General features: G+C 33.8%; 1 protein-coding gene across 4 annotated transcripts; it reads left to right on the top strand.

The window, feature by feature from the left end:
- Window positions 1-422: 422 nt before the first annotated feature.
- On the top strand, window positions 423-25,814 carry LOC128865099 (S-adenosylmethionine synthase). 4 transcript variants are annotated; one of them, XM_054105067.1, is made up of 8 exons: window positions 423-829; window positions 1,213-1,390; window positions 10,485-10,562; window positions 14,390-14,512; window positions 14,671-14,783; window positions 19,346-19,489; window positions 22,378-22,913; window positions 23,002-25,814. In XM_054105067.1, the coding sequence occupies exons 2-8, from the start codon at window positions 1,258-1,260 to the stop codon at window positions 23,105-23,107; spliced, it is 1,233 nt and encodes a 410-aa protein (XP_053961042.1). In that variant the 5' UTR covers window positions 423-829; window positions 1,213-1,257; the 3' UTR covers window positions 23,108-25,814. The 4 variants fall into 4 exon arrangements, with proteins under 4 accessions (XP_053961042.1, XP_053961041.1, XP_053961044.1 ...); XM_054105066.1 differs by lacking the exon at window positions 14,671-14,783 and adding an exon at window positions 18,376-18,488 and having other exon boundaries at window positions 428-829; XM_054105069.1 differs by lacking the exon at window positions 14,671-14,783 and adding an exon at window positions 18,376-18,488 and having other exon boundaries at window positions 428-829; window positions 1,169-1,390.
- The last annotated feature ends 472 nt before the right edge of the window (window positions 25,815-26,286 follow it).

Below are 26,286 nucleotides of genomic sequence, written 5' to 3'. Positions count from 1 at the left end.
ATTTGAAAAAAAAAAAATTAATTCCTGTTCAAATAGTTATTATATACTATCTTACAGTACTAACATTCATATGTACACATGTGAAGCAAGTGGGTTTTAATACCACAGGTACGAAAAAACACAAACGGGTAATGTTTGTTTATTTTCACGGTGTCAAAAAAGCGTACATTAAATACTTATTTCACTTTGTTTGAGTCAAAGAAAATTAAAGGCGAGGTAGGTTAATTTTTCACAGGCAATTTTTTTTATTTCATTTCTAATCGATATTGAATAGCAGAAAGAAGAGTTTATAAATAAACTTTTATATTAGAATTCCAACGGGACTTGTAGCACTAATTTTATATCGGTTTATCTATTGCGAATCCCTGAGTAATCGACTTTCAATATTAGCCACAAAATTTTTCATCATCTGCAGCGCATTGCTTAGCAATTTTTGTTATTTTTTTTTTCTTGAAAAGAAAGTTGACAAAAGTATACGCCGACGAAAAGCACGAATAAAAACAAAGTGGATGAATGAGTTCATATAGCCACCACCATCGAAACAGCAATATATTTCTTATAACCTCCACCGGCGAGACCGCCGTCCACAGCAACGCATCGTTAGACATCGACACTCGCAAGAGGAGCGATAACGAACACAGTTGCCGTCGTCGCCGCCGCTCCTGCTGGTGTAGATTTGGTGTACTATTCGTTGTATAAATTCTGAGAGTACCGGATTGGTTTCGCTCTTTTTCTACCCAACCGTCGAGAAGTGTGGACGTGTTTCTGCTTCTGGCCGAATTTTTCGCATTTTGTGTTGAGAATTGTGTGTGTGCTCAACTAACTAAAAGTAAGCAGCTAGTCAGTCACAATCAAAGGTTCAATTGAAAATACAAAAAAAATATATAGAAAACAGCCAAGTGATTTTACGGGTGCCAACATAGTGTGCATTTGGGAATCTCCACGGCGAATTCACGCAAAATATTGTGTTACATAAATAAATACGGAGGACAGCAGTTTGTGATCTACAAATTACTTTTTCAAACGCTTTGTGCAAAATTGACATCCGCATTTGGTGCTGGTACTGGTACTGGTACTGATTCTGCTGTCGCTGCCGCCAACTTCATTCCGCTACAAAAATATTTCTTCCCTTGTGAAAAATCAATTAGCTTCTCACTGCTTTTTACAGCTGCTACAACAACACGAACTACATCATTTGTTAATCTTCAACAGCATTTCCAATTATACAATCGTTATACGCAACTAAAAAACTACAAGATGCCCCAATCATCAGCTGCTGTAACAAACGGCCACGCTAATGGCTGCAATGGAAGGATAACCGATTCCTATGATATGGAAGATGGACAGACATTCCTCTTTACTTCTGAATCAGTCGGCGAGGGACATCCCGGTAAGTGTCGATTCGTTAATTTAATATACTTTATATAATTAATGTATATGTGCTCGTATATTTAAGATGCATTGTGTGTGTAAAAGTATTTGGTTTTTGTGTATGCAGTCTACCCTCGAAAAAAGTGACGGCCTGCGCGGCGCTGGTAGGCAATGAATACCTACGAATACCTCGCTATCTACATGCGAATCGTAGTGATCAGTCTGGCTGCTTTGCATTATTGTATGAAATACAGCAAAATAAAAGCGGCATTTTAAAAAGTGACTACGGTGCTCGTCGGTACTACCTCACATGAAAACAAATACTTCCGGCTACCTTAACGAAATACACGTTAAGAATTTTCCATAAATATCTACCAATTTTTCGCTAATCGACCTGACTTATTGCTCAAAAAGGTTTGCTTATTTTCTTCGTCGCTCACATGGAGCGTCGACAAAATGGCGGCGTTTCATTCTTCTCTAGAGACCGAGCATGTATTCGCTATTTCTAACAGCTCAGCACGTTCTTTTATATGGTTCCTCAATTGTATACATTCCTCTAACTCTTGACTTGCCGCATAGACACTGCTGTGATACCTGCGGGTTTTGTGCTGGATCATATGAGCTCCATATGCTAACTTCATGACCAGCTCATTATTTGTCTCCTCCTAATACCTAAAATGACTGAACCAGCCTAATTTTATTGATATTTCAATAAAATGTGTCGCCGTTTGCTGATTTGTATATCGCTGTCGTTTTGCTTGGCGGCGGGGAGAATTTTTATTTTCCCTTCTTTGATATATTTCGTATTCCCGAGAAACGCATGTTTCACATCGCACACAAACGCAAAGTGTGAACCAAAAAGAATATTCACATTTAGAGTGACCAGGTAACCGGTAGCGCTATGTACATTTGTCGGCTATATTGTTGTTACCTGCAAATTGGAGTTGGTGGCAATGGGTTGTGACCCAGCTAAACAAATATCATTAGTTTTATATTATATCTTTGGTATTTGTTTACATCGTTTGCTGCAAAATAGCCATTACCATCATAATAATGAATGAATTAACATAATAATGCCTCTACCAACAGCTGGTCACACGAGTGGATGATGAAACTCAAGCGATAGCAAGTTTGTGTTATTCATGCGCACCATGTGCTTGCCTTACCTAAAGATACTTTGATTGCCTCTCAGTGCTCTCTGGCACAACTTTGAATACCTTTAATGCATGATGCAAAGAATAATGAGATGGCGCCTATCGTGGTCCCGTTACTTTGCGCTCAGCGAATTTGACAACTAGTTACGTGATTTTAGCTCCAGTATGGCCAGATTACCATTTTCGTAACTTGATTTAGCTTTTTTTTTTATTATTTTTTGCCTGGGAGTTTTAGTTCTTTCTTCATGACATTTTTCTAGCTGTTCTAATTAAAATGTCATGTTTATAATTTTGTAAAATATACATTTTTTAATAATTATTTAAATAATTCACTCAGTTTTATTTAGCTTTACTTTTTTTGAACATCTGGTGGCATTGCCCGCGATTGCCGGTGTTGTTGGTGTTCTTCTGCTTTCGGCAGTCAAATCTCTCTCTCGCTACTGCAGAGTTGCCTAGCTTTGGATATAAAAACGCACTAAATGCCCATTTAAAGAAAATAAAACACGAAATTTTTGTTGTGTTAATTAAGAACTTTGTATGCGTGACAAATTGTCTGTAGAATGTGCGTTTTTTTTAAATAAATGTGTTATGCTTATGTACAATTTAATTTATGAGTTTTTTTTGTTAAGCGAAATTCTTTTGTTAAGGGAACGACTTTTTTGCTATATTTGAAGTTATATAACTAGATAAGGTGCTCTTTTTGTAAAAATGTCAGTATGGTTTCTTTAGTATTTTCTGGTATTTTGTTGCTTATTTTTACTATGAATACACCTCTTGATGCTCTATGTCTCACTAAGGATTGATGACCGGAAGAAACGATTGCACTTCTATGGTTTCAATTCGCATTCAATAAATTCAAAGGCTTTTTAAAATGTGTAAAAAGGTTTTCAATCTTAAGAAGAGTTGAGAGAGGGGCATTTAATATTTTTGCATAGCCTTAAATGGAGCCAAAAATTAAATTTGCACTTTCAAATTATCAAATTTTATAAGAGTAAAACAATTTTCATTAGCACTAAAATCTTCTCAGAGTGGCCCTTTTTAAACTTCTTTTGTATAATAATACACTTTTTTTTCAACCTAAAGTCTCGGTAGCCTTAAATTAAAAACAAAAAGAAACAAACACCAAACTTAAAAATTGTCGCATTTTTGGTATAAAAAAGCACTAAATTTATTGCGAAGAGCAAATGGTTGGCAATACTGCACAACTCTGCAAACGTGACGTCACGTACGCTCTGATGGGCGCAATCTTCTTTCTATCATTCTTGCCTTTAATGTGTATGCTTGTGTTTGTCGTTGGTGTATTTGTATTGCATTGGATGATATGCTAGTTCCCACAAGCATATGTAAATAGTGACTCACTCTCCCAACATCTGTTTGTCTCTGTGCTTGTGCTCGTATTATGCTCCTTAAACCCCCATCGATTGACTCTGCTTCCATTTTCTGTTGCGCTCACTCTCCGTCTCTTGTTTTTATTCCCACTTCTGTATTTTCGTTACCTCGTTGTTATGGATTCTGATTATATTTTGCAGCGCACATATACGATGATCTTTAATCAGTAAAGTTGAATAAAACTAAAAAAGTCTCTCAACGGCGCCATTAACCTGCACGTGCTAATGTATTTTCTAGATTTTTACGCTCTCCATATGCCAAGCTAAGCTTTGTAAATTTACTAAAAACCACGTGGTCGCAATCATCTCAACCGGAGCGCCAATGATTTCCAATAATTTTAAATTGGGTTGTTGCTGTGTTATGTTGTCAGTTTTTGATAGTATTTCTTGCTAAGCTATTTCCGATATTTTGATAATTCTGAGACTCAAAATTATGTAAATACTAAATATGTATAAGGAAGTAAGCGCTGATAAGGGAATATGCGCCCATTCCAATACTGTTAAAAATGAGACGATCACGAGTGAATAAGGTTACCATAATTTTTGTCGTTTTTATATATTTTTTTAAGTGTTATTTATTTTTAATTTTTACTTTATTAATCATTAATCTGATGCGCATTTTGTACTTTGAACTGGTACAAAGCACACTTTTAGGGTGAACTGGATTTATGCCTCAGTCGTATTTGACCTCAGCGGTTTGCGCTCAAAAGAAGGAGTTGAGACGTTTTGTTTTTACTATAAAAAACACTGAACGCTTATTTTAATTACTGATTATTAAGTGCGAATAGAGATCTGAGAATGTGCCGAAAATTGCTTCAAAAGATGCTAGCCTCTGTATCAATGTGTGTATGTATGTATGTGCATGTGTACTGAGATGCATTCTAGCCATATTTCTACACCGGCACATTTGTACAAATGCACAGATCAAAGAAAAGGTCTAAATGGTGAATAATATTTTTTAAAACTATGTTCGAAAAATTTTAAATTTTAGCACATAAGTCGCAAATAAAATTTATAAAAAAAAAAAATAACCGTTGTCGAAATACATAACTATTATTCGCTATTAGTTCATTTAGTATTGAGTTCGCCCCCACAAATCTAATCTAATTGAGTTCGCTTCGCTCCTCATGGTAGTTTCCTCAAAATAAGCGCCCTTTAACATGTTTTGAAACATAATCATAAAAACCTAACTTTTTATCGAAAAAATATTAACGTGGAAATTTTTAATTTGTGATTTCAGCCACAATCCCTTGAGTTCTAATATTACGCCGCTTTGTTTATGTTGTTATTAAAAAACGCTTGTCTCAACTTGTTTTTCAAAATCTGTTTCCGTGCATAAAAGTGATAACGCAGTTCTATGCTATCAGTTGCACCCTCGTTGGGTTCATTGTATCAGGAAAGGGTGGCATTACATTTCATGCCGTCATAATACAATTTTGTAAATCGATACCGTTTAATATACATACTATATATATGTATGTACATCCGTGACACTTTTTCATTCAAAAATATGCACAACAATCAATGCTTTCCATTTAATTTTCATTTTTATTGTTGTGTCTAGCGTCAAAGAAATGCAAACTCTCTCAAAAATATTGTAATACAATAAAATTTTGTCTTCTTTTTTTTTGCATGCGACTAAACTTTGCTTTATAAAAATTATATGAGCGCCTTACTTCATAGCGATGGTGTCATATCACACACTTGTGTAGAGACTGCACGCGCCAACTTGATCCGCGGAGCATTACTCGAAACGTGTGCAAGGATCGCGCACATAAGTGCATGCGCCTCGATCTTATTCTGCATGGCTTGTGTGTGAATATCTAGTTGTCGCTCTTTTTTGCTTGCATTTGTCACATTTATGCTGCATAGACAGTTTGGCATTGAATTTCGCTGGCTGAGCGTAAAATTTTATTTCGGCAAGTTTTTTGTTTTTTATTCTTTGACAATTTTCTAGCTAGCGATTGTTTATAATGTGATTGGGCGTGCGATGGTGGACAGGCGGCATTGATATTTTATATAAATATACATATATTTGTGTGTATAAATGCAGCTACTACAAAATGTATTCGCTTTGAATTTTATGCAACACACAAAAGTTTGTCGCCTGGTTCGTCTTTTGTTTTTAGTTTGTTTTCACTTCTTGCCTTGATTTTCACTTTTCTATTTGCTCTGCTTGTTCCTCTGGCATCTCTATGTTTGTACCACGCGCATTTGTTGCTACCCGTTAGCAGATTTATTTCTATTATAGCACAAAAACAAAAAAAAAAACAAAATAAAAAAAAAACTAATTTCAGTATACATTTGTGTATACATACATACATACATATAAATTTGTTTGGATGAACATAAAGTGAACCAAAAGCAAAAAAAACTTGAACACCAAAGGGTTTTACCTTAGATAGGCTCTATCTCTCTCTCTGGAACCATTTACACTTCAAAATTGCAAGCAACAGTAACTAAAAGGCTATATTATAACCGGAATGACTCCGAATTCCCGATATCCGGCCAAGGACTGTCCCTTCAGCCGCATTCCCCGTATATGTATGGAAAATGTTTATGTTGCTACAACAACAACAAGGTTTTTTTTTTTCAATAAGTATATTACAAACGATTTATTTTGTAAAATTTATTTTATTCGCCAAAATTTCAAAAGCAAAAACAACTCTTGCGAGAGCAAAAAAAGTGTGTGGCTACCTTTAGTGCCCTTGGTGGGTAGCAGGACTGTTCATAGAACGTACTAAGTTTTTTGTAACATCGAGGGACATATTTCCCAAATATCTCGAAGCATCTCGAGACTAAATTCGAGATTGTTTTCAATGCTCAATTTTATGGAAATTGTCAATCGAGACAGCAAATTGAATGAATTTGGCAGTAGTCAGAGGGCCGAAAAAATTAAGATTTTCAATAATTTTTGTTTTGCTAGTCAATTGGATTATTTTACAACAATAGCATTAATACAAAAATATAGCACTAATGCATCATGTTTCGACTTGATTTTAGCAAAAATTAAAAAAAAAATTATTATTGTAAAAGTTATCGCTGTGTGGGTGGAACCCGTTTCTCCAGAAGTCCCTTGCGGTGATCATCACAAATCCTTGGAGATTCATCTAAAATCAATCGGACAAGAGAAATTAGTTTTATTAATAGATAATCTTGTGCCTGACCGGAGCTTTTTTTCAAAATTAACAATATGGCGGCCTTAGGAAATATTTTTCAGATTTTCGAGAAAAAAACTGACAATTAATTGTTTAAATGAATCGAAATTTTTGAAAAAAAAATCTTTCGATCAGGGCATGTTTATGTTTTTCAAAAGCACTATAAATTTTCTTGAAATCTACCAAGCGGCTTTTAAGTTCCAGTGATCACCAGTTCAAAAAACGCATTTAAAGTTAAATTAAAAGCTCCCGAGCGCCTGAGCCCCTTTGTTAATTGTGAAATAACTTCAAAAGTATTTGTCGGATTCACTTCAAATTTTCACACACTATTTTTAAGATATTATATTTTAATAAAATCAAAAAAACAATCAAATTTTTTTTAATTCTGACTACCCCTAACCACTTAAGTCATATATTGTCAACTTCTGTGAATCAATGGCTGTCATTTTGCATGCTTGACAACCAATTGGTATTTTTTTGTGACGCTCAACCTGGCAGCATTTTTGATAACTTTTGTTTGTCAGACTGTGTGTGTCTCTTTTTTGCAAAAAGGATTCACTCAGAATCTGGACATCATTATTTCTTATTCATCGTATAATCATAATCAAATAATGCTTTCGATAACATAACATGGCAATCATCACCATCGTTTGGCGCTACAGTTTCTTGTGAGCTTTGACCTGCTGAACAGTAAACTTCCATGCTGCTCTCCGTTGCCGCTTTTTCCAGTCCTTTAGATTAAACTATTCCAGGCCTTTCACTTCATCTATCCACCTCGGTCTTGGTCTTCCTTATGCTTTATTTGTGGATCTATTCAGCTCTAGAATTTTTCTTTGGGCTCTTGAACTGCCCAATCTCATAACGTTTTATTCTTATCTTTTCCTCTCAACGTCAATTTTTTAGTTCCACTGCTATGCCCACACTTAAAATACTGACATTGAGTGTTGAGATGTTGAGTTAATCTCATTTTTAATATTTACATGACGCCCACATAATTTTAACTCCATGTACGCCCACAGGTGCTAAATGGGTTTAAGGTCTGTACGCTGTGAAGGTTGCGGCAGTACTTTTTTAAAGTTGTACAACCACCACTCTTTAATTATGACGGTGGAGTGTGTTGGGTTGATATCTTGCACTGGGGAGTAATCATCACTAATATCCAATTTTGCAGCAGATGGAGTCAAATTATTTTTTTGAATTTCTAGGTAGTCCAATTTGTTCCTTATTCCATCGATGAAAACTAGATTGCCCATATAGCCCTTTGTGCCCATTGCTTTGCACACCCTGATACTACTTTTTCACAGACTTCCTTTTATTAACCTTTTAATATGGCACGTTCCTAAGGCAGGCGGGTCTACGTTACTCGAACGAGCCCTAAAATCTAGGGAATGTGAAAAATTTCGCACAGTTTGAGAATGGACTTCTGTAATGGTTGTAGCGAAAACAACACAGGAAGTTTTCGAGTCCTTAATTAATACAACGCTACATTTTTCTTTCAGACGGGTGTGCAAATTTTGTTGGATCTTTTGATCTCACCTGGTCTTCCTACTTCACCGATTTTCTTGCGCACCATTTTTTATTAACAATTTTTAACAAATTCTCCTCGCTTGCCAGAAGGCAGCTAATATTTAATACTCCACTCTTGCATCTTCTTTTGAGATTTGAGTATTTGGCATTTTTTGATTTTATTATTTTTTTTTTTCAAAATATTTTTTAAAAATTCCTAAACGATGTAAAAAGCTCGCACAATCACAACACGCAAATAAAAGTGGATAAAAATAACGATGATTACGAAATAAATGCATTTAAAGTGCTGCCAACGCAAGTGTACAATTTTTTTTAGCCTTCAAAAGGGGAGTTCCATTCCTATAACGCATTTGCGGACCATTCTCCCATCTTGACCCACACCAACTTCGATTGCAGCCTGTGATTTGCAATGTTGCCTGGGGTTATTCTTTTTTTATCATTTCTTCAATAGACGTTCTTTCAGATGCGTATCTCGGGCAGGAGAAGAAGATATGTTCCGCGTTCTCAGCAGTCTGCTGCGTCCTCGTGGCCGAGACTTTGGAGATACTCTCATTAGGGGCTGTGTCAGGTAGTAATCTGTGTCACCATGTCTTCTCCAACCCATGCATGCACGCTTCTGATGAGTTTATGCGTCCACCTCCATTTTATCGCTAGGTCCCAGCGATTTTGCCACTCATTTATGCTCCCTTCTCTTCCGCCGTTAGTTGCCTGTTTAGGCTTTTGGCTTTGTTGAAGACTCTACCCAGTTCAGAGGCCATTGTATCTGGTGGCATGATACCCGATGTGACACATACTGCTTCATATGACACTCTCCTGAAAGCACAGGTAATTCTAAGGGCATTTAGTCTAAAAAATTATTGTATGTTTTTTTGTATCAGGGCTTTACCCCACATGGATGCTGCATACATAAGTGTAGACTGGGTAACTTTAGCACATACGTGTGTATGTGTGCAAGTGTGTGTGCAATGTAACGCGGAAAATTTGACAGCTGCAAGAATAAAAAAGACTATTTAAACATATAAAACTCATATAACCACATAATTTAAGTGTTTACGCGTATGCATAATAAAGGGTGATCAATTTATGGGTGTCGGATTTTAAAATGAAATAAAACAACGAAAATTCAAATTGATTGGACAATCATAGAACCATTCCTGACATTTATTTTTAAAGATACTACCTTTCAAATGTTGCGCCGTAATTCGGCCATCTGTAAACACCAATTTTGAATGACTTGGAGGGCTTCGGTAAAATTGCTTGAGCTTGTAAAGCATAACACGATTATATCCGGAGTTTTCAGAATTAATAAAAAAAAAAAAATTGTCAAAAATGACATGAAAATATTTGTTTCAATTATATTCATGGTATCACAAAATACAGAAATAATTAAATTAAATTAAATTGATGTGCGCTGTAACTAACTCAAGGCCAAGTGAGAATAGTGATCGACAACTTTCCAATTCATTTGGTTATAGAAACCCTAGAATGGAACACGTCAGTTGATTGCCACGGCTGTCAACCAATTCGACTAATTTTTTCACACAAACGCTACAAGAGAGAGTGACGTCATTGTGATGTCAAGTCGATAATTTCATTCGAGAACATACAACTAAAAATGTGTGCAAACAAAAAACTTAAAAAATATTTTCATTGTCTGAAATTGAAATTTCGGTTCCTAAATTCTGTTTTTATTGCTCTAAATGTTCACTATAAACAAACAAACAATTCACTGACTAAGTATTTTCTTTAAGTTCTTCAACCAATTGTGGGCAACACATACATGCAAACATATTTAAATAAACTTATATATATATGACTACGACAATACCTATACATATTTGAAACCTAAAATTTTACTATTCATTGCTTTTATTCTCTATTTTTAGATAAAATGTGTGATCAAATCAGTGACGCTATTTTGGATGCACACTTGAAGCAGGATCCCAACGCGAAAGTAGCGTGCGGTAATGATTTTTAATATTATATTTTTTAAATTATTATCTAAAATAATTTTTGTATTATGTCAAAACAGATGAAAAATATTTTTATTTTTTTTATTATTATTTTTATATATTTTTTTATATTTTTATATATTTTTTTATATATTTTTTTTATAATATATTTTTTTATATTTTTTTATATATTTTTTTATATGTACATATATTAAAAATAATTTAAAATATTTTTAGTTAAAAATTAGTTAAAAATTTTTTTAGTTAACATTTTTTTTTTAATTTTTAATTTTTTATTTCTTTACTTTTGTTTTTTTTTTTTGTAAAAGAGTACACTGAGTTGTGAAATAGCGCCGTTATATTGGAAGCAATATTTTGTATTTCAGCTAATTGAGATAATTTTTGTACGCATATTTCCAAGGTGAATCTATAGGGTGGGCCATGTAAAATTTGCTTTTTGAATCGGCTATAAAAAAAAACTAATCAATATTTTTTCAAAATTTTTTTTATTTATTTTGAAGATTGAACATTGTCATTTATGAATGAAAAATAATTTCGCTCAAATGACTGCCACGACTGGCTTTACAGTAGGCCATTCGATCAACCCAATTTTTAAGCACATTTTCGATTGTTTGGGCTCCAATTTCATGAATGGCAACTTCGATTTCGTGTTTTAAAGCATCAATCGCCTCTGGATGGTTCGCATAGCATTTGTCCTTAACGGCTCCCCACAAAAAATAGTCCAACGGGCTTAAATCACAGCTCAGAGGCGGCCAATTGATATCGGAATTTCGGCTGATTATTCGGTTTTCAAAAACGGTAGCCAAAAGTTCAAGTGTAACTTTGGCAGTGTGACAAGTTGCACCGCCCTGTTGAACTAAATGTCGTCCATGTCATCCTCTTCAATTTTTGGAAACAATTCGTTGAGCATGTCACGGTAACGCTCGCCATTTACTATAACCACGGCTCCTCGCTCATTTTCGAAAGAAATGGCCCGCTGATGCCGCCAGACCAAAAACCGCACCAAACAGCGACTCGTTGTGGATGCATTTGCTTCTCTACAGTAACGTGTGGATTTTCTGAGCCCCAAATCCGACAATTTTGCTTATTGACGTAGCCACCGATGTGAAAATCAGAAAAGAAGAAGAAGACTCATCACTTTGGAAATAGGTTTTCAATATTTCCCAATTTTGTTCAAGCGTATAGCCTCCCATTTCGTAAATCTCAAACCTTTAAGTAAATTATGAACACATTTGACATGTCATTTGTGTTACCATTCTCAAAAAAATAGGTGGTTCAAAAAGCAAACGCTATATGGCCCACCCTGTATTAGAGGTGGTGTTGGTAAATCAGCTGCTTTGTTTTTTTTTTCTTCCGGTGTGTCCATGTGGCTGTCAGCTCAGAATGAAACGAAGCAAATTCATCACTTCTTTTCTAGTTTCCCAATAATTTGCTTTGACAATCAAACGTACAGAACATTGTTCTTGGTCTAGCGCCACCACCTTTAATGAATGCGTCTTGCATACTTGCATAGACAAAAATATTTCTATTCGCACACGAGCAAATTCGAATTTGAATTTTCCTTTTTATTTTCACAACAAAAATTCTTATCTCTAAAATACTCAATGAATTTAATTATTAATTCTGTAATAACTATTAATTATAAAATATTACAAAAAGCGTACGTAGGCGCTAAAAAATTTGCCAGTCCAAAGTTACAGTTCTATTTGAGAGAAATGTCTATTTTGCATAGAAAATATTTCCAGTTGCAAGAATTAAATATTAATCACGCAAATATATGGCTCATTTACTTTTCGATCAGCTGTTCTCCTTTTTGGCAAATTCTTACAAGTAAAAATGTATCCAGTAAAAACTTGCAACTTCCCCTCAAAATAAGATGTCGCTTTGCTCTCTCACTTTCCCCTACTTTGCAAGTTTTTTTTGACAACATAAAGATCAAAACTTGATAATTTGTCATCCATTTCATTTATTTGCTTTATGAACAGACCTATGAAAATTAAAAGTGATAAAAGAAGAGAGGAAAATTCAAAAAAGCTTTATAGGCACATTTCGTAGTGGTTTCCAAGTGGGATTTACTTTTTTATCTTCTTGTTTTACTCCTCTTAGGAGCATAGAGCCTCTACAAGGCTTCAATATTTAAATTCTTTGTATTTAGTTTTTCCAACGCAAAAATTTAATTTTTCTGAATTGCATAGCCAGCTGCTTTTGATCAGTTATTTTTCTTGTCACTGTTACGCTCTCGATTTTTAGTTTCTCTTGCAACTTTTTTGCTTACGCGAAATATCAAATAGTATCAGGCATGCAAACATGCTAGGTTTACCTATGGTGAGAAACAAAATTGTGGGAGGAACTTCGGCTGCCAAATCACAGGGGATTCGCCAGCCTAATTCGAAGTATCATTGGCTCAATTTTATATAGCACCAACATAATCTTAGTTTTTTCGTAAACAAACCGCTTTATGACCCCAGTTACCTTAGCCCCTCAGCTGATTTTGTCAAATTCGCTGAGAGCCGCATAACGGTCTGTTCTTAGTCACACCTTCTCAATTTTTTCCACCAGGTCAGGTATGCGAGTTGACCTATTACTTGCAAAGAAGTGGAAATTGAGACAGTAAAGAGCAAACAAATTTTGAGCGGAAGTTGCAAACGATGGATAATTTGATGAATAATTCGAAATTAAGTTGATGGTAATTTTGCAAGTAATACAGCAAGAATCAACGTCAGATTAGTTCAGGCACTAAAATGTTTCGGATTACAAGAATATAGGGCCTAGTTGCTTATGTGTAAGCAGTAATCATGCAACATAGCTGGCAAAAAAGTGTTCTTATCAAGCGCAAGGGATTAAGTCCCATCTGCGCGATACGAATTCAGGTTCAATAAGGAATCAGTTTTTGTGATGCTCGTACCAGCCTTCAGCGGCGTTTCACATTGCAAGTTGAGTAAATATACTTTCACTTCAACCACTACAATATGAAAAACTCATATCAAAAGCTTAGCCCTGTATGTCTGTTTTATTATAATAATAATTCCAGTGGATTTAATTCCCTAAAGGGGATTAGGCCAATTTTTTCCTCCTATTTGGGAGGGTTTCGCAAATGCAGGAATTTAAAGTTTTATAAATTCAATGTCGAATTTCAATCGAATGCGGGCGCTCTTCTCTGCACGCCACGCACACACACACACTCGGCTACAGCGGTCGCGTATTTACTATGTTTACTTTTTTAGCATTTCCAGTCATCTGATATCGCAGATTAGTAAACAAATAAAGCCGCCATAAAGCCAACTGTGTGGCAAGCGCGCAACAGACATTAATACAATGGCACTGAAGTACGCTGCCTTTGCAATGCCCATCGCAAAACCATTTCGATGTTAGCCGTGTTTTTATGGTGGCGCAAAACGCGAAATTCACGCGTGCGCAAAGTTTCCCGGCGACAATGCGACAATAAACAAAATGCAGGTTAAACTTATTTTTACTTTTTATTTATGCGTCGCTCCGGCTATACATTGGGTTGCTATACTTAATTTGTAAAATGAGTAGTGGGAAATTAAACAAAGCTGAAAGGAGATGGCGCGGAATAAGGAGACCAAGAGTAAAGCGTTTGTAATTAAACTGCTGCGCGATGCCATTAACGTCTTGTAAATATTTACGGACGTGAATGTGAAACCTTTTTTAAAAATACGCGCTTAATCATTTTATTTATGAATTTATGTAATTTGTATTTATGGATTTATCTAATTTGTATTTATGCATTTATTTATGAATTTGTCATGCCTGTGAATTCACTGATTTAAATTCCATTTCATTGTGAATGTTTGCAGAAACGGTTGCCAAGACAGGTATGATTTTGCTATGTGGCGAAATTACATCGCAGGCTGTGGTCGATTATCAAAAGGTCGTGCGGGACACAGTCAAACACATTGGCTATGATGACTCATCGAAAGGTAAGCCAATTTTTCAGTTAAAGGAATACTCCCAGTTGCCCTTGGCTTAATGAAATCTTAATATTTCCAAACCAAAAAAAATTGGTTATTATTATCAAAAAAAAAAAAAAAAACAAATTTTAATTAAACGAAAATCCCTTCATTGTAAAATTGTCAAGGTTTCGATTGGAAAACATGTAATTTGCTAGTTGCGATCGAGCAACAATCGCCCGATATTGCCAATGGTGTACATGTCGATCGCGATGAAGAAGATGTAGGCGCTGGTGATCAGGTATTGGAAATTAACCAATTTTTCTACAAAAAAAAAAAAATCGGAATTTGTTTTATTGTTGTTTAACTGGCTGGCCTATCATACATACTGCCCATTACAATAAATGACAAGAAGTAGAAAGAGAGAGAGAGAGCGAGAATAATAAATACTAAATAGTTAGTAAAAAAAATAATATTCGAAAAAAATTAGAATTACAACTGAGAATAATGCATGTCAAAGAGTAAAAAAAAGTATAGAAAAAAATTTTAGAAAGTAATTAAAAATTTGTACCACATTTTATAAAGCCAGTTCAGTGAGCGTAGTTTCTCAAAGTGTCCTTTATGGTCCTGCAAATTCGTTTATCATTCTTCACTGAATTTACAATAAAATTAAACAAAGCGGCGCATGTCTACTACTCGGTTTCGTTCTATACATCTTAATTAGCATGGAAGCGTTTTGCTTTCATCTGGGTTAATGTTGTGTTGTCCAACTCGCTGGGAAATTCCATTTAAATCACCTTATTATTAATATAAAAACCATATATTTCTATGCTATTAAGTATTTATAGATAAGTATCAGGCGTTGATTCAATAAGTCATGATTTTTTCATAGTTTATTTAATATTTGTAAACAACATTTAATTAAAAGAAGACTAGACGTGCATAAATAATCGATTCAAATTTCTATTAGAACCAATGCACAGTGAACAGGTATTGACAGTAGAGCAAACCACAACTAGAGCAATGCATTTTGTTTTTGTTTTTGACACCCGCAATGTCTAAATCTATAAACAAAGATTACAGATTAAAAGATTAAATTACACTAAACTAATTTAAAGAAAATTTTAGAATTTAAAGTCCCAATAAAATGGAAAAAAATTCAGATGCTTTACTGCTACCAACTGTTCAGTGTGCCTTGATTAAGGTGAGGTTCTAGTCCAAAGGCCCGAAAATGTGCGTAATTTCATGATTTTTTTTTTGAGGGTACATACGTATTTTTTTTTTAACTTTTGTAGCATTTATTTGTCTATATTTTAAAAAGTTTATAAAAATTTTTCGAGTAAAAATATTGTAATACAAAATGTCAGCTCCAGCCCCCACTGACGACGGTCGTGCGCGGCGGTGGACAGTGTGCGCGAGGCATTCTAGAGCCCTGCCAAATGAACTGAAACGAAAAAACGAGAAAAAATCTTAAAGTGAGTGAAATTTGTGGGGGCCTTATGAATTTACAATTTTTAAAAACCCTTTAAAAAAAATGGGGATCCTTTGAAAAAAAAAGGTTTTTTGCCTCTTTTTAATTGTTTTAACGTTAAAAAAACCATTACTAAACATTTTTTCTTGACAAAACACGATTCCTGAAGGCCCCCTACATTGAATAAGCTTTAATTTGAGCAGCTAAACGTCGAAATAGGTGTAGTTGTTAAAGCGGAATCACGCCCCGCGCGCAAATAAAAGGTGTTTCGAGAAAAAACGCATTTAAAGCGGCTTCGAGCGCGCGCTTCTACCTGTTTTTCGGCCGACGCGCTCTCTCGTCTTTACGCTATAACTCGTAAGTTCAGTTAGATAGGGAAATCTTTTGCCTACACATTTTTAAGACCTTAAGAATGAAAATAAAGCAACACAAAATATAAGTTTTTTTCGGTTGATTTTGACTAGAACCTTCCCTTACACCAAAGGAGGGAACAATAGACCAGCTGATTTCTTTTTTTCTTTCGCTGTATACATTCGGTTGTCATTTGTAATTTGAAAAGTCAAATTTCTAAGGGAATCTATTAAAAGCGGTAGCAGTAAATCAGCTGAATTGTTTTTTTTTTTTCTTTCACCGTGCCCATGCAGCTGTCAACTCAGAAGGAAACAAGGCGAATTCATTCTTTGTTTTCTACTTTGCCCATACTTTGCTTGACAATTAAGAGTACAAAACATTGTTGTTGGTCTAGTGCCACCTCCTTTAATAAATGCGCTTTGCAAATTTCGTAATTAATTTAAATTCAAAAAGCTTTTTATAAATAATATATAATAAATAAAAAAACATCAGAAGTACGCAATTTGTTTTAAAAATGGATCCTCTTTTCTATTTTGCCTTCACAATTAAATCACTTCTTTGTTTTCTACTTTGACGTAACATTCTCATGTTCAAAAAGTTGTTGTTGGTCTAGTGCCATCATCTGTAATGAATTCGCCTTGGCTAGAACCAAGTAATTGAGCGCTGATAGTAAAAACAAGTTAAGTCAACTTGGAAACTTTTTTTAAAAAAGGTTCGCAGGCCTTGTTTGGCTTTAAAAGCAATTGTTTTTAGTTCAATAAAGCAAGGAAAATAGGAAAATTAATTAAAATTAAAATGAGATATTTGGTCTACATTTATGAATGATTAATAGTTTAAATAAAAAATATTAAAAAAATTGTTTCATCGACTTTTGGGTAAACTTTCCTCCAAAATTTTAACCTGCAGCTCAATGCATTGCTTGAAATTTGTTTTTCTTTATAAGCCTGGCTAAAGGTGCCAATTAATACATTCAGATTGGAATTTAGGTATACTTTGACGATTGTGTGCTGATTTTCTAACACTTTCCGCGTACTTTTCCTGATAATTTTTGCACCATTGCACTACTGCAGCACTCAAAGAAAATGTCGTTTATAGTATCCATACTAAGATAAGCTTTTTCATATTATTATATGCAAACATCCGCGTTTAATTGGTCCTTTGAATGAGTTGAGGATCGTATGCCTCATGTCACCCACTTTATGGTCGTCATGGGAACCTAAGCACCTCCCATTACGAAGAGACGAAGAGCTTCACCTACTGCGGGTATCACCTCTGGCGACATTTGCTTGAGCCCGAGTCGTCTCCTAGAGACGAGATCCACATACAACTGTAACTACTGGACCGGACAGACAGACATAAAACAACAACCTAAAACAACATTCACCGGGAGATACTCACCACCTTCCTAAACTCGCTACTCCGAATACCGTTATCGGAGTCGATATTCTGGCAGGTTTACCTATTCTTGTCCAAAATCGACTGCGACATACTTAATATATGTCCGGCTTGTGAACGCTGCTAACCACCTATTCACAAGCCCTCTTAGACCCACTCACCTAACAACCCTCTTCCTGTGCACAAAACCTGTTGAGGTAGCACGCATCCTGAGCCTACCGTTAGCTAAGTTATATGATGACGATCGGTAACCACATCTCACTGGTAGGGCTTGATGAACTGCTACAACAACAACAATGTTTTTTATTGTAAAAATATGTTGTCACCTAAAACTATTTTGTAAGCAATAGGAAATCCACGGCTGTGGCGCTATTTTTTGGGGGCGTTTATTGCTGATTTATTATGAACTCAATCGTAATTATTACATTCTGAATAAATTTTTAATAAAATAAAAGCGGGAAGAATCCTTATAAAGTTATTTTTGTGTCCCTCATTTATGTTTACAATCTTCGCCTAATTTAAGTATAGTTAAAAAATATTAAAAAATCATCATTTATAAAACCACTATTTCTATTTTGTGTGCATTTCTCTCTTTTCGTTTAAAAAAAAAACCCAAAAAAAAAACAAAAATCGAAAATTAATGTAAAAAAAAAAAACTCATTAAAACTAATCCCAGGCTTCGACTATAAGACGTGCAACGTTTTGTTAGCATTGGACCAACAATCGCCGGAAATCGCTGCTGGAGTACATATAAATCGCGCCGACGAAGAAATCGGTGCCGGAGATCAGGTGTGCACGTGTAAACGACTCATTTCAATGCGTTTCTTCTGTTGCTTATGATTTACTTTGTTTCTATTGTATTTTAACAAAAGTAGTAATCGAGAGTGTTTGAAAATGATTTTCCTACATGTAAATTTTTATAAATAATTTTGCTAAAAAAATGATCGAAATTGTAGTGCATAGTTCCATATTTAATGCAGCGCCATCAGACAAGTTTTTTTTTACGCGCAAAAGCATACACATACACACTCACACTCATACGGAATTTGGAGAAGTTGTTTGATTTCGCATACATATATACGCTAACGGGGTTGGTTGTTTGGCTGCAAAAACACTTTCGAATATTTTTGTACTAAAATTTTATGATATTCTTACATGCATACATTCGTATACGCTAACAGTCGTGACAACTTGCCTCTTCTGCACACGGACACATACACATGAAAATATTTAATCTGGCATTGGTGCACGGACTCTGTTTTTAATTTAAAAAAAAAAAAATCGTAAATTTCGCAAATCATTTAGAAGTTTTGAATATTTAATTATTTTGTGTAACGGATCTGAAAAAAAAAATTGAAAAAAAATTCTGCGTATTGGGCCAAATTTTTAGTCTTAGTGAAAGTTTTCGAATCTCTGACTTCTTGTATAGCCTCATAGTTCATTAATTCATTGAAAAATTATGCTTTGCTTTGTTTCTTTGCTTCCTTATTTACTTACTAACATCGAAATTATTTATTGTATTTTGCTTTCTCTAATTATTTGTTACTTTCTATGCGTTTCCTTGCATGTTCACTTGTAGTTGGTTGTTGTTGTTACATATAAAATTTATATAATATGTTTACTGATGTTGAATTGTACATTTGCAGGGCATTATGTTCGGCTATGCCACCGATGAGACCGAAGAATGCATGCCATTGACTGTCGTTTTGGCACACAAATTGAATGAGAAACTGGCTGAACTACGTCGCTCTGGCGAATTCAGTTGGGCGCGTCCCGATTCAAAGACACAGGTGCGTAACGCTATTTACGAATTTTATTTATTGCATTTACCAATACACCTACATCTACATATACGAGTATGTGCACACTTAGAACCAGTGCAAATTCAACTCTGCTAAACTCAGTTTGAATGCGAAGCCAAATTTAGTTTAAAATTCACCACAGTTCAACTGCCACTGTAAAACTGGTCCTAAAGTAACCATAATTGGTATGGAGGGGAAAATATATAAATTTTTTGCATTACAAAATATGAAACTTTATGGCAATCGGAGAAGACTTAGAGTTTTGACTAAATTTTAAGGTGATTGGAAAATATTTTGAAATTCGGAGTGGAGTTTCAAATTTGACAAATGCTGACAAATATATTTTACAAACTGCAGACTGAAGTCGCAAGCTGAAATTCTCTTCCGATTGACTGGACATTTCATATTTGATAGTTTCTTTGTTTTTTTTTTTTGGGAAATCTCAGAATTCCAAAACTTCTCGAAAAATATCTACTACTTTAGTGGCCAGCTTACACACATACACACATACAGAGGCACTTACAATAATAGCTGTGCGACATTTAACAAAGTTTTGACTTTCATGTTTGAATGTTCGAATGTTTGAAATATTTTTAAATGGGGAAAATGCTGAATATACAATACTCAAAGCAAAAAGCAAAAAAATATCCGCGCTCATTTAGAGGCACTTTAAACTTGCCCAACACGACACCAAAATTAACCGGCCTACAAAACTGAATACTGAAATTTTTGAAATTGAAAACATATTGAATTTTTTGAAATTTTGTGCAAAATTTGAAATTTGGCGCTAAATGATTTTTGTTGTAATATGATGGGCCAATAAAAAATTATAAATAAAATAAAAATAAATAAATAATATACAAAAAATAAATAAGTAAAATAAAAAAAATGGAATTAATTAAAAAAAACTTAAGTAAATCAAATTTAATAAAATCAAAATAAAAAAATTAAATAAAATCAAAATAAAAAAATTAAATGAAATAGAAAATTAATTAAAATAAAAAATTAAATTCATTACAAAAATTAATTAAAATAAAAAAATTTTATTAAATAAAAAAATTTTATAAAAAAAAGTAAATAAAATAAAAAAAAATTAATAAATTAAAAGTAAATAAAATAAAAAAAAAATTAATAAATTAAAAAAATTAAATAAAATAGAAAAGTAATTAAAATAAAAAAATGAAATAAAAAAAAAATTAAATAAAATACAAAAATTTAATAAAATAAAAAAAAAAAAAAAAATAATAATAAAATGAAAAAAAATTTAAAAAATAAAGAAAATTAAATAAAATAAAAAGAAAATAATATGGATATAAAAAACAAAAAAAAGGTTACAAAAATCAGCGCTAATTTTGAGGCACTTTAAACTTTTACAACATTATACCCAAATTGAACGGGCTACAAAACGATTTTTGCTTGAAATTCTGACAAAAAAATTGAAATTTGTAAATTTGAAAATATATTGAATTTTTTGTAAATTTTGTATAAAGTTTGAAATTTCGAGCTATATTGTTTTTGTTGTTGCATGGACCATTAAAAAAAATAAAACTTAAAAAATGTACAATATCTTTCGAAACACAATCTTTCAGTACTCTCGGACCTGAAAATCGAATCTCTCATTAAATTCTCGAAACGAATTAATATCTTGGACCAAAATCTATAATAAAAATCTCGGTTAGGTGGGGAAATCATATAATATAATGAGCTCTAGGGCAACACAACGGACCCAACTTGCGGTCTATGTGGCACTCCGATGCGGGGTCACCCTTAAACCAACCAAACAACCAAAACAATTTGATAAAATAAAAAAAAGTAAAAAAATAAAAAAGTATGTATAATAAAATAAAATAAAAAACTATAATAAATAAAATAAAAAATATAATAAATAAAATAAAAAATATAATAATTAAAATAAAAATTTTTTTGATAAAAAAAGAAAAAAAATAAATAAAGCAAGAAAAAAAAATTACAAAAAAAAAAAAATAAAATAAAAATAAAACAATAAAAAAAATTAAAAAGTAATGAAATTACTACTTGCGTTACGACCAGACAAATCTGGCCATCCTACAATCTGAAACAGACAAAAACCCTTACAAGTCTTTCAGTACTCTCGAACCTGAAAATCGAATCTCTTATCAAATTCTCGAAACGAATTAATATCTTTGACCAAAATCTACAATAAAAATCTCGGTTAGGTTGGAAAATCATGTAACATAATGAGCTCTAGGGCAACACAACTGACCCAACTTGCGATCTATGTGGCACTCCGATGCGGGGTCACCCTTAAACCAACCAACCAATGAAATTACAGTTAAAAAAAATAATTTTTAAAAATACAAAAACAAAAATAAATAAATAAATAATAAAAAAAGTAAAAATAATTATTAAAAAAAAAAATAAAATAAAAAAAAATTAAATAAAATAAAAAAAGAATAAAATAAAAAAAAATTAATAAAAAATAAATAAATAAAAAAACAAGAAAAAAACTTAAAAACAAATTATTAAAAATACAAAAAAAAAATAAAGAAAAAATAGAAATATTAAAAAAATATAAAAAACATGTGCAGTGAAACCTCCCTCCGGCGGGCACCCATAGTCATTCAACTTTTGTCCGCCCTAGAGAGATGTCCGCTTAAGAGAGGGTAATTTAATCCGTTACCGAAAACTTTGCTGAAGAAAACAATGTTCGCTCAAAGGAAGTGCCCGTCTGATAGAGATGTTAGACTCTATAAATAGTTAAAACTTTGGAAAATGTACTCCTATTATTGTGCCCGCCTGTGTATTTACATATCTACATACATATACATATATATGTCAAATAATCAGCAACCGTTTGCAATAAATATCTCAAAATACATTTTTCTCTCTATCCATAGGTCACTTGTGAGTACCTCTTCAATCAAGGTGCCGCTGTGCCAAAGCGTGTTCACACCATTGTCGTTTCCATGCAGCATTCGGAAAAGATCAGCTTGGAGGACTTACGCAAAGAAGTTATGAATAAGGTCATAAAAGAAGTCATTCCAGCCAAATATTTCGACGCCAACACAATTGTACACATAAATCCATGCGGATTGTTCGTCATCGGCGGTCCAATGGGTGATGCAGGTTTGACCGGACGCAAAATTATCGTCGACACTTATGGTGGTTGGGGCGCCCACGGCGGTGGCGCATTTTCGGGCAAAGACTTTACTAAAGTGGACAGATCGGCCGCGTACGCTGCACGCTGGGTGGCAAAATCTCTGGTGAAAGCCGGCCTTTGTAGACGTTGCTTGGTGCAGGTCTCGTATGCCATCGGCTTGGCTGAACCACTTTCCATCACCGTCTTCGATTATGGTACCTCACACAAGACACAAAAAGAATTACTCGACATTGTTAAGCGTAATTTCGATTTGCGGCCGGGCATGATTGTCAAGTAAGTCAAGCATTGAATTGAAAAGTTGCGCCAAATATAACAGAATTTAACCAATATTTGCATTTGCATTTGTTTTTGCGCGCTACAGAGACTTGAACCTCAGACAGCCAATGTACCAGCGCACAAGTACTTATGGACACTTTGGACGCAACGGTTTCGCGTGGGAGCAAGCAAAGCCGCTACAGATCAATTGACTAGACGCCGACGGAGATCAGCTAACACAGCCACCGTGTGCTAAAAAGTGTAAAGTTGCGTAATTATTAGTTGTTAATTTAATTATTTTCATTTTAATTGGCTTTTTCCTTGTTTCTTGAGTGTGCAAACCATGCAAGAAAATAATTGCAAATAATTATAATAGAGGAAAACGAAAAAGCAACTTATTAGTGAAAAGCGAATGAAAATCACAAAAATAAAGTGATTTTTTGTAATCATTTTCGTTCCTCTTTACTACCAATAAATATAATTTAGTTTTAGTTGTTTAAAAATAACAGAAATACGAAACAAAATATCCCAATTCAAGTTCTGTACAAAAACGTGTCAACTATTTTGTTGTAATTTGTCCATCAAAATTTTATATTCATGTTTAGAAAATTGTTCATTTGTATTAGTGTGATTCAAGCGTGATGCGTCTGTGAGAGGTATCAAAAATTATAAATAAAAGCATGTATATGTCAGCCCCCTGCAATTTGTACTCATACCAACAATGAATGTTAGAAATTTTTGAGAGAAAACAACAAAAAAATGGAAATCAAATACAAAATTATAAATATATTTAAATGCAATAATGTGACGCTAGTTATTTTTAAACTGAAGCAAGAGATCTATCAAATATATCTTATTTATTCAAATTCATAGTCTTAATAAAGCTTCAACTTATTGATATCAACAAAATTGAATTGTCTCTGTACACTAATTGTAACTTCCCAAACAATTCAAACATTAAAGCAAGAACGTAAATTTAAGAAGTAACATAAAATTATGACAAGTAATCCCTAAAAAGTGTTGAAACGCGCAACTATGATAAAATAATACTTTTTTGAAGACAGTTCCACTTGACCATTTTTTCACTGAAAATCTATGTTGGGAGACGCGTAGTATTACCACCGTTAAGCGAGCGAATATGCGGGTATTAACTTTTTATAAAAATTTAAAATAAATTTGGTGCCTGATGGCTGCACTTTCAATAAATACTAAATGGGTTAATTCTCTTGAATTAAATATTAACAAAAATGCATTACTTGCTGAATTTCCAATGCTAGTTGTTGTTGTTGTTGTAGCAGCATAAAAATAACCCCTCGCATGTACAGGGAATGCTGCTGGAGTGACAGTCCTTGGTTGAGTATAAATCCGGCTCGTTCCGGTAACGCAGAACCAACTGTCGTGGGAACGTTAGCGGAGAGAGTTTGGGGAGACTACTCGGTTGAAGTGCCAAAGCGCAAAAGTGTTGATTTGCGTCGACAGCCGTAACCGAATGGGTTGGTGCGTGACTACCATTCGGAATTCACAGAGAGAACGTTGGTTCGAATCTCGGTGAAAGATCAAAAATTAAGAAAAAGTTTTTTCTAATAGCGCTCTCCCTTCGGCAGGCAATGGCAAACCTCCGTGTGTATTTCTGCCATGAAAAAGCTCTTCATAAAAATATCTGCCGTTCGGAGTCGGCTTGAAACTGTAGGTCCCCCCATTTGTGGAACAATATCAAGAAGCACATCACAAATAGGAGGACGAGCTCGGCCAAACACCCAAAAAGGGTGTACGCGCCAATTATATTAATTTAATTAATTATTATATAAAAAAGTGAATATACACTAAAACTACAACAACAGCACTATAACTTAAAAAATGTTTGAAAAAAAAACGTGACTTTTTTGATAGAAAGTTTCTCTGCTTTTAAGTATCTCCAGGAAAATGAAATGCTGAAAAATTTTCTTCACAAAAATATTTTTTAAAATCTCTTCATCAATTAATGTGAAAAGTTTGCCAATACTTTATTACCCAATACATTATTTGGCATCTCAGCTAAATTTAAATTTTTACAAAATAACAATACCAATAAATATAATAACAAATAAAACAATTATTTCGATCGGTTGTATGCAAAGTCGTCAAGTTCAGCTTAATTTTAGAATTGCTGTACTTTGCAAAAGCTTATAATCCCACAAATTCCATAATATTTTTAATAAATAGAATATCTGCTCCGATCTTACTGAACTATTAGCTGAATGTGTAATTTGAGTAGAAGAAAACATTTCATATAAAGAAATAGAAAATTCAGTTTATTCTTATATCCCCCCAAGACCTCAATTGAACCGGATTTACGTCCCACGAAGATCTGGTAGTCAATTCAGCATCATTTCCCAACAATTTTTGGCGCGTATTTTATGTTGTTACAACAACAACAAAAATAAATTCATCTAAGTCGAAATATTTTTGACTCTCGAGATTTTCAGTGTCGTCTAATTTGCCTGTGACCTGCACGTTTTCATTAAAGCATAAAATATATCCAAGTCACGCTGGATACAAGAATTGTATCTTAAGTTAGAACTGTGGAGTAAAGAAATGCAAGGTGATGCATAATAAAAAATTCTAAATTATACCGCAAGCAATCCAATTTTTTGGATACAAAGGGTTTTCTTATGTGCAAATCCTCATCTTTTTCTTATTTTTTAAATTGCAAACAGCTGGAATTTGTTTTACACAAACCAGTTATAAGAAACCAAGTTGCCGCCAAACAATTAATATGACTTCTGGGGAGAAGCTGTGGAACTACCTTCTGAACGTAATTTTATCATGCGCTCAACCATCGTAATTATTGCAATACAGTGACGAAAATCAAATAGTAATTTACATAAAAATCGAATGAAACAATAAAATTGCGCGCGACTGCGTATACAAAAAAAATCATATTATTATTTACCTCAGGCAAGTTGAGACTGGGGGTTGTGAAAGAGCTTACAGGATTCATTAACTGCATTCAAGCCAATAAATGAAAATTGATTAGAAAATTGCCGTCTCGTGCAAGATTACAAAATAGTGATTAAAGTTTGAAATGTCTACATATTTTTGTGGGTTTTTGGCGAAACAAATTATTTGCTTTCTAATTAGTTTTGAATATTTACATATAATACTTTGTTATGCTTAAATTTAAATAATTTTTTTTTTAACTAACAAGAACCAGAAGTGAGCAGAGACAGAGTAGATTTAGGGCGGTAAGCAGAAGTGAAGAATAAAAATAAGCGGAAGTGACCGGAAACGGGGTTGACGGGAATCGGAAATCACCAGAGATGGACCAGATTTAGAGCGGATATGATCGAGGTGCGAAAGTGATTAAAAGTGAGATCCAAATTGGAGGAAGTAACAGGAAACGGGGTTGATG

This window comes from Anastrepha ludens, chromosome 5, assembly GCF_028408465.1.
Source record: "Anastrepha ludens isolate Willacy chromosome 5, idAnaLude1.1, whole genome shotgun sequence".
NCBI classification, from domain to species: domain Eukaryota; kingdom Metazoa; phylum Arthropoda; class Insecta; order Diptera; family Tephritidae; genus Anastrepha; species Anastrepha ludens.
The sequence above is the reverse complement of the archived record's forward strand: the minus strand, read 5'-3'. Positions and strand labels throughout refer to the sequence as shown.